The 14,947-nt window shown below is 36.2% G+C and overlaps 1 protein-coding gene across 2 annotated transcripts in view; it reads right to left on the minus strand.

Annotated features, from left to right (window-relative positions):
* Positions 1 to 14,947, minus strand: part of Farsb (phenylalanyl-tRNA synthetase subunit beta) — a 69,232-nt gene that overhangs the window by 45,611 nt on the left and 8,674 nt on the right. For both annotated transcript variants that reach the window (XM_010611800.2, XM_010611799.2), the window contains exons 3-10: positions 14,599 to 14,753; positions 12,505 to 12,574; positions 11,583 to 11,698; positions 8,272 to 8,422; positions 7,393 to 7,501; positions 6,477 to 6,547; positions 4,838 to 4,899; positions 3,692 to 3,743 (exon numbers count right to left, since the gene is read on the minus strand). In XM_010611800.2, the coding sequence (XP_010610102.1) occupies positions 3,692 to 3,743; positions 4,838 to 4,899; positions 6,477 to 6,547; positions 7,393 to 7,501; positions 8,272 to 8,422; positions 11,583 to 11,698; positions 12,505 to 12,574; positions 14,599 to 14,753 (786 nt within the window). The remainder of the gene's footprint in view (positions 1 to 3,691; positions 3,744 to 4,837; positions 4,900 to 6,476; positions 6,548 to 7,392; positions 7,502 to 8,271; positions 8,423 to 11,582; positions 11,699 to 12,504; positions 12,575 to 14,598; positions 14,754 to 14,947) is intronic.

Below are 14,947 nucleotides of genomic sequence, written 5' to 3' on the forward strand. Positions count from 1 at the left end.
CGGGTGATCGCAGACAGGCAGGCAGGCAGGCAGCTGAAAAAAACCCCCTCTGGGGTCCTTGGGTCCTTCCTGGGTCTGTTGTCGCGCAGGCCGGGAGCTCGCGCGCACGCCGCCGGGTGATCGCAGACAGGCAGGCAGGCAGGCAGATTTTGTGGACTGAATGTGTGTGTCGCTTAAAAATTCACAAGTTGAAGTTGTAAATCCTTATTTAGATGCACAGCCCTTGGGCGGTAACGAGGTCTTCAAGGTGGAGCCCCACATCTGGTAGATTCTGAAGAACTCAATTGCCAAGTGACCAAGTCTTCTCACTTCTGCTTTTCTTCAATCTCCAGTGTTTCCTCTTGAAATCAAAGTGTCTTGTGGTACTGGGGACCAATCTTTAGGAATCCATGCTGCTACAACAGCCATGTATGAAGAAGTGAAGCAAGGTCACAGGTAATGCCACCTCCAGCAGACAAAGACTTTTTACGTTGGCGTTTCTTCGATCTTCTTCACTTGTTTTTTGGCCCCTCTGTTTGTGCGTGATCTGCTCTCCTAGTAGAAGCGCTAACCCTTCTTGTCTTGATTGGGTTTGACTTCTCAATGCAGGTCCAGCTCCAAGCAATCTGTGTGCACCTGAGACTTCCAACAAGCACATGGCTGGAAGCCACCAGGTATTGTTCTGCCTAAATTACATCATTTTTAAGATGTTTATAAATCCTGGCTAAGATATTCAGTCTCATTTCAAGCAAACAGGTGTGTGAATGACCAAGAAAGAACAGTTTAAGTGTCACAATGTATTATCCATCACACAAAGTCTAAGGCTGTTAAAAAAAGTTCTCTTAACATTTCCCAGGTGGGAAAATGCAATGATCAAGTCCTATCATCTGCTCCAGGGGACTACAGAGGTGGGAACATCTCACAAGTCAGTACCTCCTCTCCTTCAATGGTGCATAACTTTACCGTTATCAGAGAAGGAACATGCACACATAAAATACAGGCTTTTCACATTGGGATGTACATGAATACTTATCACCAAATTATTCTCAAAAGTGTAACTGCCACTAGGAAAAAGAGTATATATTTAAAAAACTGTTTTGATACCCAAAATGCAGTTCTCGGAGCAGAAGCACTGGCATCTAGTGGGTGTAAGAAAGGCAGATTTGGGTCTGAACAGCCAACAACACTGACACCAGACATACTAAAGCCAACTCTGCAGGTTTTCAAGACACTGAGCAAAATGAATGCACACTAGAGTTTGAGGAGAAGGAGCCTATATTATAATAGTAAAACAAATAAGCAAATTGAAAAAAAAAAACCTTCCCCCCACCAAAAAAAAACTTCACTGAAATGTTACTGTGAGCCAATATATAAGACACACTTTTAAGATAATCTTACTTAGTCCTCCCAGCAAATGCCTAGTATTCGCATTTTACAGGTAAGGAGTTTTGGATAATTACTCCTAGATCACAAAATGGTAAGCTGCTAAAACCAAGTAGTATTATATGCCCAGTGCTTAGAAAAACATGCTTAGCAGATAAGCATTCAGTATATATTTAATAAGTGCATGTACACATGGTGTAACTATAAATAAACTAATGAACTGTTACACAAATTTAGAGCTTAATTCCAAAGCTCACACAATTAACCTTTAGTTTCTGACTCTCTACTACTTATGTATAGTTTTCTTATTCCAAAACCTTGTTCTTTTCTACAAAGTAATAAAAGACTAGAAAGAATTTTCAGAGTCTTTGAGAAAATGTGCTATTTAATGTGAGGAAGAACAGCTTTTCACCCCGAGGATCTCTTTCCTCCAAGAAGACAACCTAAGGGTTGTTCTAAGTTTAGAAATAAATAAATTAGCAAATGCCAAAACACTCATACTTATTCCTCTTCAGTGAGCCCACTGTTTCAAATTTATGTTTTGTATAATACAAACAGATGGTTTTAAAGAGTTATCTAGAGGAAGACAAAAGTGCACCAAATTCCTAAACTTTTCTTTTTTACAAAAGCATATATTGAATATTAACATATAACAATTCCTCATATTAAAAAAAAATGTTTCTCAAATCAGACACTCAAAGCAGACTAAAAAACAACTTCTGGTTAATTCTAACTATTAATGAAGTAAACTGTGAAAATGGCCACAAATTCTTCCCCTCTCTGCATGAAGAGCCTTGCATTGCAGTGTGACATCGCATATCATAGCAGATGGTGTCTACTTCTCCATCCTTCAAATCCAGCCACAAGGCTGGCACTGGCCAACAAGATTATCAACCTGAAAAAGCACTTAAGCACTGGGTTTTCTCTCCTGCTGCTGGGAACCCGGCAAGCAAGCTTGTGCTGAGGATGTAGTTCAGTGGTAGAGTGCATGACTAACACACACACAAGGCCCAGGGTTCTAGTACCAGCACTAGAAAAAAAAAAATCTCCTAAGACACCAGGCTAGCAAGCTAAACGCAGAGGGACAGTTAACACACGTGACTCCACTTCCAAGAAGCAAACCTGAGTGAGGTCATTCCAGCCATCTCCCTGCTGGTCCACCAGACAAGTGACTTACATATTAGCAAGCTCTGCAGAGATTAGCTAAGCTGTCTTAGATAAGAGACAATCATGAGATAAATACATGGTGTTTACTTTAAAGCCACTGAGTCTTTGGGTGGTTTGTTACACAGCAAAACCTAACTGATTAATAGCCACTAAACAACAACAACCTGATATTGTCCAAATAGTTTCAGTTATACCTTCTATGGTTATACATTTATTCTGACTCATAACTCATACTTTAGAATAAAATATGATGCTAAACACTAATGTTTTCAGGAAAGAGGAGGCTTTGATCTTGGCAGGTATTATCTACTTTAAAAGGTTATTTCACTGCTGGGCATTGTGGCACATGCCTGTAATCCCAGCACTTGAGAGGCTGAGGCAGGAGGGTAGCTGTGATTTCGAGACCAGTCTGAGCTACATAGTGAGTTCCAAGTCAGTCTCAACTACACAGTGAGACCCTTCTCAAAATACAAAACAACGATATAAAGTTATTTCATTAATCTAGGCTCTGATTCACTTCATAAATGACTGGGGTATAGTGACAAGTCCAAAGGAAAAAAATCTCATCAAATAGTCTTAACCAGAACTGTAACTAAATGACTATGATAAGTCATGTGGGAAATAATCCTAATCAATTAATAATAGTTTATGTTTTTTACCAAGATTGTGTATCTTGACAGCGACTCTCCTAAAAGTATTAATTAGTCTTATTAATTCACTTGGAATAATTTATTAATTACAGTGATGGCCTTCAGCAACTGTTCAAGTGTGAAGAGACTAGATTTGTGGAGCTAAGTAATCTTAAAGGGATGAGACTATAAAATTCCTCAATTAACTAGTTAAGAAAAGGATAAATATAAGAACTGTGGCTATATAATTTTATTATACAACAAAGTGTGTTACCAGATGAAGTCAGGCGGTCTGAACTTAAATTGTAGCTCCACCACTTAATAATAACAGGCAACCTATTTCAATGCCTCAGAAACTCTCTAGAAAAGACCTAATAATAGCAGCTACCTTCATAAGGTTGTATATAGTGAGGATTAAATCCACACAGTGTACCTGGTACAAGCGTCAGTGGATGGGTAAACTGACAGGAAGAATCTAACTAGTCATTAGCAGCAGTACTATGACCACCACCCATCATTTCTTAAATACTTACTGGAAAGGTATTTGATTTTCCATTAGGAAGAACTACCTCAGCTGCTTCAACCCTTTCATGGGAAAAAAGCAAAAAAGTTTAAATGGATCATACAACCTAGAAATGTGTACAGTTAATAAATCTTTCATTTATCTGCAAGCATAACACATTACATCTATCACATCCTACCCTGCTGTTTGGCTTAATCTTTCTGTACACAATGGTGGGAACCTATGGCACACGTGCCACATCAGGCAGAGCCCCGTCGGCAGGTGAGGCCAAGTGGTCCCAGCACTGCTTCAGCAGCTGAGCATCCAGTAACAGCAGGGCTGGTGCCTTGCAATAAATATGTGGGACTTAGGTTACAGTTTGGGCACTCATCACTAAAAGGCTTGCCACGACTGCTATATACTGGCACACTACATCATCCTGTGTTCTAAGGCTCCCGAGTCCCTTTAGGCAGTGTCCACTTGCAAAGTTTATTTCCTAGTAGTGCACAGTATGCATCCTATATGGAATCCTTGGCAATACTGATATGGACCCAGGACCTACAGGGTAGTGTGTTACACAACAAAGCCAACCAATAACAACCACTGAAATGCAAGTCAATTCTTTTAAAAAGCTGCTTTGTACCATGTAATTTTAGCCATGCTTTTAATAGTTATACATTTACTCTGAATTATAAATAATACTCTGGGACAAAGTATGATCCTCATGTATAGTAGGGGCCATAAAGGCTTATTAAATAAATTTGATTTTAAAAATGCTTTGGAAAAAGTAATCTTGCTAATATATATAGGATACGTACTTCAGTCTTAAATACAGTTCTCCACCTTTGCTTAGTTGTTCCTTTTTCTGTTCTTGAATCTTTTACATTCTCAAATTCAATGACCCCTAAACACAGCTTACATTTCATTGCCACCATGAGGCTGTCCCAGATTGCTTCAGCTGCTGGGAACTTGTCCTTACAAAACCCAGAATAGCACCAAAACTTTTAATTTAAAATACCTACCACTTTTTATTTTATATATTATTTAGATATACATTTTATCTCCCCAAACATACTCTATATTCTAGTAACATTTTTCATCATCATATTTAGCCCAAGGCCTTAATATCTTGGCTTCAGAACAGCAGGCCATCAACAAAAATGCTCAAGGAACTTACGTAAATTGATTTTGACAATATTCACTGAACATGGTGACAATAATATCCAGGACTATTTTTGCCTGCAAAATGAAAATACAAATAATATGGTAATCTATAAAAACATTCTCTCAGGATAGGGATTTAGCTTAGTGGTGCTGCCGCCTGCCTCGCAAGAACAAGGTCCTGAGTTTGATCCCCGGTACCAAAAAGGGGGGAAAAAATCTCTCTTCACTCAGAGGGTAATGAATATTCAAAATAATTTAGTCTCCCAACAGTTGAAAATGGACCCTTACACGTACATTCTAAAAATGGAAGTGAAATGAAAACTTATGTGTAGGCTTGTTCTCCTCTTCAGGTGTTCTGCATTTATGTAGTTCTCTGAGAATTACAATCCATGACTGAGACAAATCATTTAGTTCTCCTTCCTTCAACCTTCATTCATCAGTTTTCAAAAGAGATAAATGGCTCATTATTGGAGTAAACATTATCAATTTCATAAATCTCTGAAGCTAGACTGCTTGAAACCTGGCTCAGCCACTTAGTAACAATGTGACTTTGGACAAACTACTTAGCCTCTTGGCATCTCAGTTTTCTTAACTGTTAAGTGGAGATTAAAAAAAGTTCCCATCTCATTCGTTACTATGAGGATCAAGTGCATGAGTAAACACTAAACACGTAGAATGGTATGTAGTAAGAAACATCTAAGTTTGTTAAATAACTTTTATTAACTGAAAAAAGTATTCTTAGGAAAAAATATAGCTTAATTGAGATATGTTTTGCTCTTATGTATATTCATATGTCTGACATAAGCTTCAGTAAAGATATCCAAGGTTTGTCAACACATAAATTTAAACCTTAAAGAAATTTAAATAGTAAAATCTGTATTACCTTGACAATATTTCTGAAGGCAAATTTGATAAGTAAAAATTATACATGGAATACCTAGAATGGTCTCTAATCTGTAAGGTCTACATGAATGCCATTTATTTGCTTCTTTCTATACTTCAGCCTTCTGCCATTCAAGCTTACCTTTCTTAGTTCGCTTAACTGCCATCTCATTCCATGCTTTACTGGGCATGTGTAAAAGTCACATGCCATAAAAGAAAGCTTTCGTGGCAATCCAATCCAATCCAATCAATGTAGTGACTGAAAGTGAGTAAACATCTACAAATCCATATTCTGATATCTTTGTGGCATGAACCCTTCATCAATTTGCTAAATGAAACTTTATAGCCAGTTCCTTTAAAAAAAAATTACTAAGTATACATAGGTACCGCATTATTTACCAATTGAATTAAGTCAACTAAGATACTGTATACACTTTACACAGATCACCTTAGAGCACTTATTCTAGTCTCTGTTTTATAGTTACATAAATGGCTACTCTCACTAGACCAGGAGTTCTTTGAAGTCAAGTATCTCATACCTCATTATTGGCACTAGAAAGACATTAGGTGCTTCTTAAACTTTTGTTGAAGTAACAAAAGTGCTATAAACAAAGTGCAGAATATCTGCAACTTTTTAATATTATACATTACTAAAAGATGTTCCTACTTACAAAATAAGCACATTTTACATTTTAACCATATAGTCTTAGTCCAAAAGCAAAATCTATCCTAACTGGTGGTACAAAAATAGAGTAAAAGTTTTTATTTACCTTAGTAAAGTCAGTTCCTGTGCACTCAATAAATATATTTCTTGAATTTACTGTTATTTTGGAGTGATTCCCTGAAATGAATAGAAAATAGAAAAAAAAAAAACAGTTTCAGAAATAAGTATTGCAAAGTTTAAATTTAGAACAAAATATTAAAATCTACAGATCAGGGAATACACAACTTTTATTTTATTTTATATATATGTTTTGCACCACTGGGTATTGAACCCAGGGCCTTTGCACTGAGCTACATTCCCAGCCCCCTCCCTGCTTTTGAGGCAGGGTCTCATTAGTCACTAAGTTGACCAGGCTGGGCTTGCAACTGTGATGCTCCTACCTCAGCCTCACACAGTGCTAAGATTACAGGTGTGAGCCACCATACTTAGCCACAACTTTCATTTTAAGTTGAAGAATATAAAGTAATACCAAGCTTTTACTGCAAGCACTATCTTATTTAATTTTCACCATAACCTTATGACATAATTATAATCATGATAACTAAGAGAAAGCCTCCAAAAAGGCAAACATCTATGGCTTAAGTATCATTAAAGTTGTACACTCTTGAATTGCCTCACAAAATAAACTTACGAAAAAAAAAGTAAAGTTTTAGTTTCACTATAAAACTACAAACAAGACAGAGTTTGAATACTGCTAAAACTAAAACATCAACAGTTTTTGGAAGAATATTACAGAACCCCAAGTCTGGTAGCAGACAATATTAACGTAAGTATTTACATATTTATAATATTTATACATTTATGAATAAAATGTTAAGAAAATGAAATGAGCTATTACAGTAAAATCAAAAGCTCTGAGACTCTCAAGATCTATTTAATTCATCCAAGTCCATAGCCAATTTTACAAAAATGTTAATGAATAAGAAACAGAAAAAAATCCATGATGTTCATAAGTAACTCACCATTGATGATTGGAGGCATTGAAAGTACAACACCATTGCTATCATAGATAACTGGATACAGAGGCTTATTTTCAATGATATGTAAATAATGTTTAAGGTGGTTGTCAGTCTGGAAAAAAATTAAGTTAAAAAAGTTAGCTTTTTATTTCTTTTACTATAACTAGTTTAACACTCTAATTTGACCTTAAAAGAGGGGTGGAATTGATAAAAACAAGAAAACATGCTAAATTATAGAAAGCTCTAAACTTGTAACATTTTCTAGTAAAAGTTAAATTCTTAACATCTTTTTACTTCATCTCCTACCAGAGAGACAGGAAAACACAACTGAGTCATTTTTCAAGATGGAAGATAGATAAGCACTGGTATTCCTATGTTATATCAAACAAGATGCAAACCATCTCAAGACTATTCAGATACACAGAAACCTCTTGCAAAGCAGGCCAAGGGTAACAGCTCCCTTTTCCAAGTTATACTCACCATTTCTATTTGTGAAGTGATGGCTGAATTAATTTTTCCTGCTGTACTCTATGCTAACAGGAGGTAAACATCCTATAATAGCAGTCACACACATGGACTTACACACACACAAACTAGCTAAATCTTACTTTTCTTATATTGCACATATTTGAAGATTATAATGTGGCTATAATCTGTGTCAGTGATTCTCAATTCTAACTGTACACTAAAATCATTCCAGAAGTTAAAAAAGTAAAAGTAAACAAAACTGAGATTCAGGCCTTACTCTGAATCAGGTGAAACTGATTAGAGCCCAGAAGCTGCAATTTTTAAAAAGTATTCATTACATTTCCCTAATTCACTTGACTTTGAAACATTTGATGATTTACACAAGGCTAATGAATAATGAAAATGATTATTTACCTTGTATATATTCATTAGTTCACAGGCAGTATATTCCTTGGTCTTGTTCAGAGGTTTGAATTTGATATCTGAGGGACGCTTGGCAGTATAAGTAAATGGGCCTGACAAAGAATCCAAATCATGGGTACCAATAGCAACCAATGCTCTTTTCCTTAATGTTGAAAAGAGGGGAAAAAGGAGAAAGGAGGGAAAAAAGAAAAGAAGAGAAAAAGACTTGATTGAATATTCCACTGCAGAAGCACTAACAATTATAAAAATTTTTATTTTAAACACTTCCCTAAAACAGCTCATTGCTATTACATGGTATCTATAGCAAATATAATTAACAAATTCTTGAATCGATGAAAACAGTAAGAAGTAATAAAGCTACTTAAAACATTTCAATAGCTCAAGCAGATTCTTTGCCACTCTGCTTTCCCAAGTACCTTGTTACAGAACATCTTCAAAGTCAGCAGGCCCCTAGGGGCTGGGAATTTAGCTCAGTGGTGCCACCACCTGCCTCACAAGCACAAGGTCCTGAGTTCGATCCCCAGTACCAAAAGAAGAAAAAAAAAAAGTCAGCATGCCCTTTATGCCTGTTTCCTCTTGTCCTCTAAGAAGCATAAATCTTTGACTGAATTAGAATAAACTATCAAACTGCTATTTTGGGGGGGCTTTTCTCTGTTTTCCTAAATTCTCTGAAATAGCTATTTCTTGGGTAATAAAATGACTTAATTTTAACAGCTATAAATTATACTTAAAGTTCCATGTGCAACAGTTCAAAAACTATTCATTTCCATTCTATGATTTAGCTAAAAAGGATGTAAGGCAGCCAGAGATTTGGCTCAGTGGTTCTGCCGCCTGCCTCGCAAGAGCAAGGGCCTGAGTTCGATCCCCAGTACCAAAAAAGATAATAAATAAAAAGGATGTGAGGTAATTTTAGAAATGTATAGCAAGGCACAAAATAAAAGAGAAAGAAATAAAAACAGAAATACAAATCAGAGTCAGGAAAAGTTAATACTAAATTAAAACCTAAAGGCCTAAGTCTTACCAGGAAGGGTCACAAATTTGGCTCTAAGCCTTCTAAGAGTCAACCCAAAAGAGGGATTTGGTCAAAATTTACATTCTTAAAACTTCTTAAAATGAGTTGAATGTGTACGTGCACATGTATTTGAGGATTCATGCATAAGCAAACATGTATGTGAAACATTAGATGAATAATATTAAATTCTGGTCAATCTCCAAGACTGGCAAACTAGAACTTTAACAACCACAGTTGGACCGAACAGAACAGCTGGCAAGCAAAAAAGGAGGCAACACTTTAGCCAGAGAGTTACATGCTCATGGACAATAACAAACTATAACTACAACAAGACAAAAATATATATAGTTGAACGAGTTTAGATGAACCATCGTTTACAAAATCCAAAAGTAAGAATGTAGAAACTGATTCGCCCTAGAAAAAGTACCATTTGATCAATGAAAAACAGAAAGACAAAAAACATCAATGAAATCAAAAGTCCTTTCTTTGAAAAATCAATACAACTGATAAATCTCTAGCCGCACTAATCAATTAGGAAGAAAGAATAAGGAATAAAAGAGGTGGCATCATTATAGATATTACAGATGTTTAAAGAATACAGAAACATCATGAACAACTTTGTCCCCCCTCCCTCCCTATCTTTTCCCACACTGGGTATTAAACCCAAGCCTGCTCTACCACTAAGCTAGATCCCCAGCCCTGATTTAAATTTTGAGACAAGGCCTGTCTAAGTTGGCCAATCTGGCCTCCAACTTGTGATCCTCCTGCCTCAGCCTCCCAAGTAGCTGGATTACAGGCATGTATCACTGCAACAAGATTAATTTTTATTTTTAAACATTTTTCACTGCAGAATACAATATTTAAGGTTCTCCTACCCTGTCCCTACCCCATCTCATATAACCCCAAGCATTTCTCCAATCTCTACAGTTTACTACCTACAATTAAATAAAAATTTGCTTTTCTATTATTATTCAAGATATATAAAACTGTCTGTATACCTTTGGATCAACATGAGATACAGGATCAATACAAAGAAACTTGAAATTTGCCTAAAATCTTGGTTCTCTCATCATCAGTAAATGTAAGAATTTTTGAAATACTAGCCAGGCACAGTGGTGCGCACATTATCCTAGCACTTGAGAGGCTGAGGCAGGATGATTGCCATGAGTTCAAGGCCATCCAGAGCCACAAACTGAGTTCAAGGACATCCTGAATTACATAGTGAGACTCTGTCCCAAAAAACAAAACAACAAAAAGGGCTGGGGGAAAAAAAAGGGGCTGGGGATTTAGCTCAGTGGCACCACACCTGACTCACAAGTACAAGGTCCTGAGTTCAATTCCTGGGAACCAGGAGAAAAAAATAAAAAGAATTTTTGAAATACTTTAATTCAAGGTCTCCCATTTTTCTCTGACTTGTAGAGATGTGGGAATTATAGGTTTAAAGTTCATTGCACTAAAGAGAGCTGTATGAGAAATGATGTAAGACAGAATAAGTAAAATTCAGTCATTTAAATTCAACTTTATGCATGCATGTATGCATGCAAAATCAAGTTTTAATTGTCAATTTGTAATTACAGTAATTTAAAAAATAAGATCAAGCCAAAAATGTTTTCCATTTTTTAAAATGTTAGTTCATGTTTCAAATTAGCATGGTTTACATTTAGTATATAATCATTAATAATAATTTGAACAAAGTAAAGAAAAAACATCTCCAGGATTAGCTAATTGCTTTTGATGTGTCATTCAAAATATATAGTCTCTCTGGCCAGGGATTTGGCTCAGTGGTTCCACTGTCTGCCTTGCAAGCACAAGGGCCTGAGTTCAATCCCTGGTACCACCCCCATACCCCAAAAAATACAACTACCATTTATAAACAGTAACAAAAACGCTGGGCATAGTAACACCCATCTGTAATCCTGTGTCACTTGTAATCCTGACAATCTGGGAGGCTGAGGCATGAGGCTAGAAAATTCAAGCTCAGCCTGGGCAATTTATCAAGATCCTGTCTCAAAATAAAAAACAAAAAAGGCTTGGGGAGATATAGCTCAGTGTGAAGTCCCTACGGTCAATCTCCAGTAGCAGGAGGGAAAAAAAGTAACAAATATGTCTGATCAAGCAAAGTTAAACTCTCACATAACATGCTACTAAGTTTACACATGGTTGGAAAAGATTCTGCAGAAGAGAAGAAAAAAAGAGAGATGGATTGAGGGAAGGTAGAAGGAGTAAGAAGCTAAAGGGAAACAGGAGAGGAGAAGGGAAGGGAAGGAGGAAACAAAACAAAACCACAAACCTGCAAATATTCTGATGTAATTTCTCCTGAAGTTCAATGAAGCTGTCATATCGATCCTTGGTAAACTTTATGTTCCGGAGAACTGCTGCTACTGCAAAAGGGCGTACTTTAGCTGTCTGAAATTCATAATTCCATTAGAGATAGTAAATATTAAGCCTTTTTCTGTGTAATAATATCTTACACTAAAAAGGGAGTTATACTCTTGGAAGTGTCACAAATTTTTATTCAAACAAGTATATGTATATTTATTTAATCAACAAATACAGTGAGATTTGTGAAAATGTACTGAGAAAATATTAATCATTAAATAATTTGCTCATAGTTCATATTTTTACCAAAATAAGACTGTATCTTGGAAAACTTCATTGATATTCCACAATTTAAACAACTATATCTGCAATGCGTTTCCTTTATTTACTTTATTTTTGCAGTGCTGCTCACTGAACTCAGGGCCTTGCGCTTGTTAAACAAGTCCTCTTATCACTGAGTTACATCCCCAGCCCTCAAATGTGTTTTTAGTAAGTATTTAGATATTTTCACAAATTATTTACGGAGAACAGGTATTTTGTTTTCTTTTGTCTTGGTAATAAGTTAACAATTTTTTAAGGGATAGAGGCTAACAACACATCTATTTCAGCAAATGATCAACTGCTGAAAAAATTACAATTTGCAAGTGTCAGCTTTATTTCTCCCTACCATGCAGATGCATACATAAAATAATTTGTGGCGTTTTATTTTTTTACCAGTACATTTTAGATATACATAATGATAACATTCAGGGGAGGGAACTTATTTTGCTTCTTTTTTTCCCATTCTCCTCCCCTCCACTCAACCCCTCTTCTTCACTTTATTTACAAAAGCTTTGTTTCCATTACATAAAAGAAATTTTTTAAAGGGAAAAATAAGAATTTATCTTTCTTACCTCTTCTGTGACAATCAACTTTTGAATTTCTCCATTAGGCATTACCCGTTTATACACTGGAGCTTTTATCCTAAAATAATATCATAACAAAGTTACTCATAATTAACCAAAACACTTGGTAATTAATGATATTCTCTGCGTGTAAATAGTATAGAACAATCAACAGAATTAGTGCAAAGGGTTGAATAACAGAATGTCAACTTGTGATTTAATATTTTTTTAAAATAACACTTTCTAACATTTAAAGTTGTCCAAAAAATGACACAAATTACTTCACAGTAAACAGTTTCCTATCACTGGAGTCCCAGGGAAGGCTACAAAATCATCAACAAAGCATTGTGCAACGGGGTGAATTAGATAATGTTTACATTTTATTGCAACCATAAGATTCTGAGCTCCGAAGAAAAAAATGGTCTTATTAAAAATATAGATTTCCTGGTCCTGGACCTACTATCAAAAAAAGTCAAGACAAAAGACTCGGTAACTGGTGCGCTCTGAAGGCATTTCCACGCAGTTCTTACGACCAGAGGTTAGAAACTGCTATTTTAGGGCAGTGTTTCTCAAGCTTCAGTGCATATTCAATCAGCTGAGGAGTCTGCTAAGCTTCATATCCTGATCCAGTGAGTCTGAAATGGAGACTGAGAGTCTGCATTTCTCTTCTCCCTTTTCTCCCCCCTACTGTATTGGAGATCAAATCCAGGGGTGCTCTACCACTGAGCTATAGGCCCACCCCTTTTTATTTTGAGATGGGTCTCACTAAATTGTCCTGGCAGGTCTTTTAAGCTTTTGATCCTCCTGCCTTACCCTCTCTCAGTGTTAGGATTACAGGCCACCACACATGGCAAGAGTCAGCATTTCAAATAAGCTCTCTCGTGATGTAGGTGCTTCAGGGCCACAGACCATATTTTTAAATTGCAAAAATTGTAAGTTTGGCAGTTCGGCAGCCAGGTAGTGGCACATACCTGTAATCTCAGCACTCAGGAGGCTGAGGCAAGCGGATCACTATGAGTTTGAGGCCAACTTGGGTTACACAGTGATTTCAAGGCCTAGCTAACCTACAGAGACTGTATCTCAAACAAAAATCCCAGTAGGTAACTAATATAGAAACAGATTCTGATCAGGCAGGTCTAGTGCTACTCTAAACAGGTATCACTGACCCTAAAATATAAGAATCCAATTTATGGATAGAACCAACTGGGTCACCCCAAAACTGTAACCACATTAACCAAATGGCCAATCACATCACTGATGAGAAGCTTTCCTAAATTCAGAATCTACTCAACACAAGGAGGCTCATTTTTTTACAAATGACCAAAATAATCAAAACAAAAATAATGATTTCTTTAATAGCAAAACATTTATTGGCACATTTTAGACATACATAATTATAACACTCATCATAGGGAATTTGCACCTTGTACATGGTACATCCTGCCTCTTTTTAAAAATGACTTTTGTTTTGTTTTTTGAGGCAGGGTCTCAGTTCAGGCTGGCCTTGAACTCATGGCGATCCTCCTGCCTCAGCCTCCCTAGTGCTGGGAATACAGATGAGTGCCACCATGCCTTGCTAAAAATAACTATTTTTTATAGCTTTTTTTTTCCAACTTTCTTACTTTACAAATTTATTGCATTCTGTATTAATAAAGAGTTGAAAGGGGCCTTTAAAACCTTTTTCTTCATAGATTAAGAGACTGAAACTACAGAAGCCAATTAACATGCCCAAGCTTACACAACTATCATAAAATACTTGTTTTCCACTTAGGACACTACACAAAGTACTGCCTCCTGTGCTTTTCTCCTGACCTTTAACAAATCCAGCGAACTATGCATCCCAGGAAGATCACTGAGGGAAATTACATAAACCTGCTAAAAAATTTTTTAAGCAATAAAAATTCATGGACCCCCATTTTAAAAATAATTCCGCAAATGAAAGGGTGAATACCCGGGCAAATTTCAGATGGCTACAATCCATTGAGTGTCATCCTCCAGTCATCCCACTGTGGCTGACAAACTGTACCTGCCGAGGGTCCTGACAGGGTAAGAAAAGGGAAGAGATCCAACTTAGCAAAGTATTTCATACACACATTTCCTTACCTTTCTTTAAAGACCTGAAGTCCTCGAACCAATCCTTCCAGACACAGGAGGTCGTATCTATTGGCAGGGACATCAATTTTGTAAAGAATAACATTTGAGGCCCCCTCTGCTTTTACGTTACCTTGTTCCTTACTTATTATTTCCTTCTCAGAAGTCTAAAACAAGCCAAAGAGAAAAAGAGAAGTTAATAATAACTTGTTCTTTAATAAAACTATGACATTACATGCTTTTGAGCAAGAGAAACAATGAAAATATTACATATATTAAAAATATATTTATATATAATATAATATATAATATAATAAATATAATATATATAATATAATATATAAAATATATATATTTGGGG

This window comes from Fukomys damarensis, unplaced genomic scaffold (genome assembly GCF_012274545.1).
Source record: "Fukomys damarensis isolate Sample0158 unplaced genomic scaffold, DMR_v1.0_HiC HiC_scaffold_16, whole genome shotgun sequence".
Classification (NCBI taxonomy): domain Eukaryota; kingdom Metazoa; phylum Chordata; class Mammalia; order Rodentia; family Bathyergidae; genus Fukomys; species Fukomys damarensis.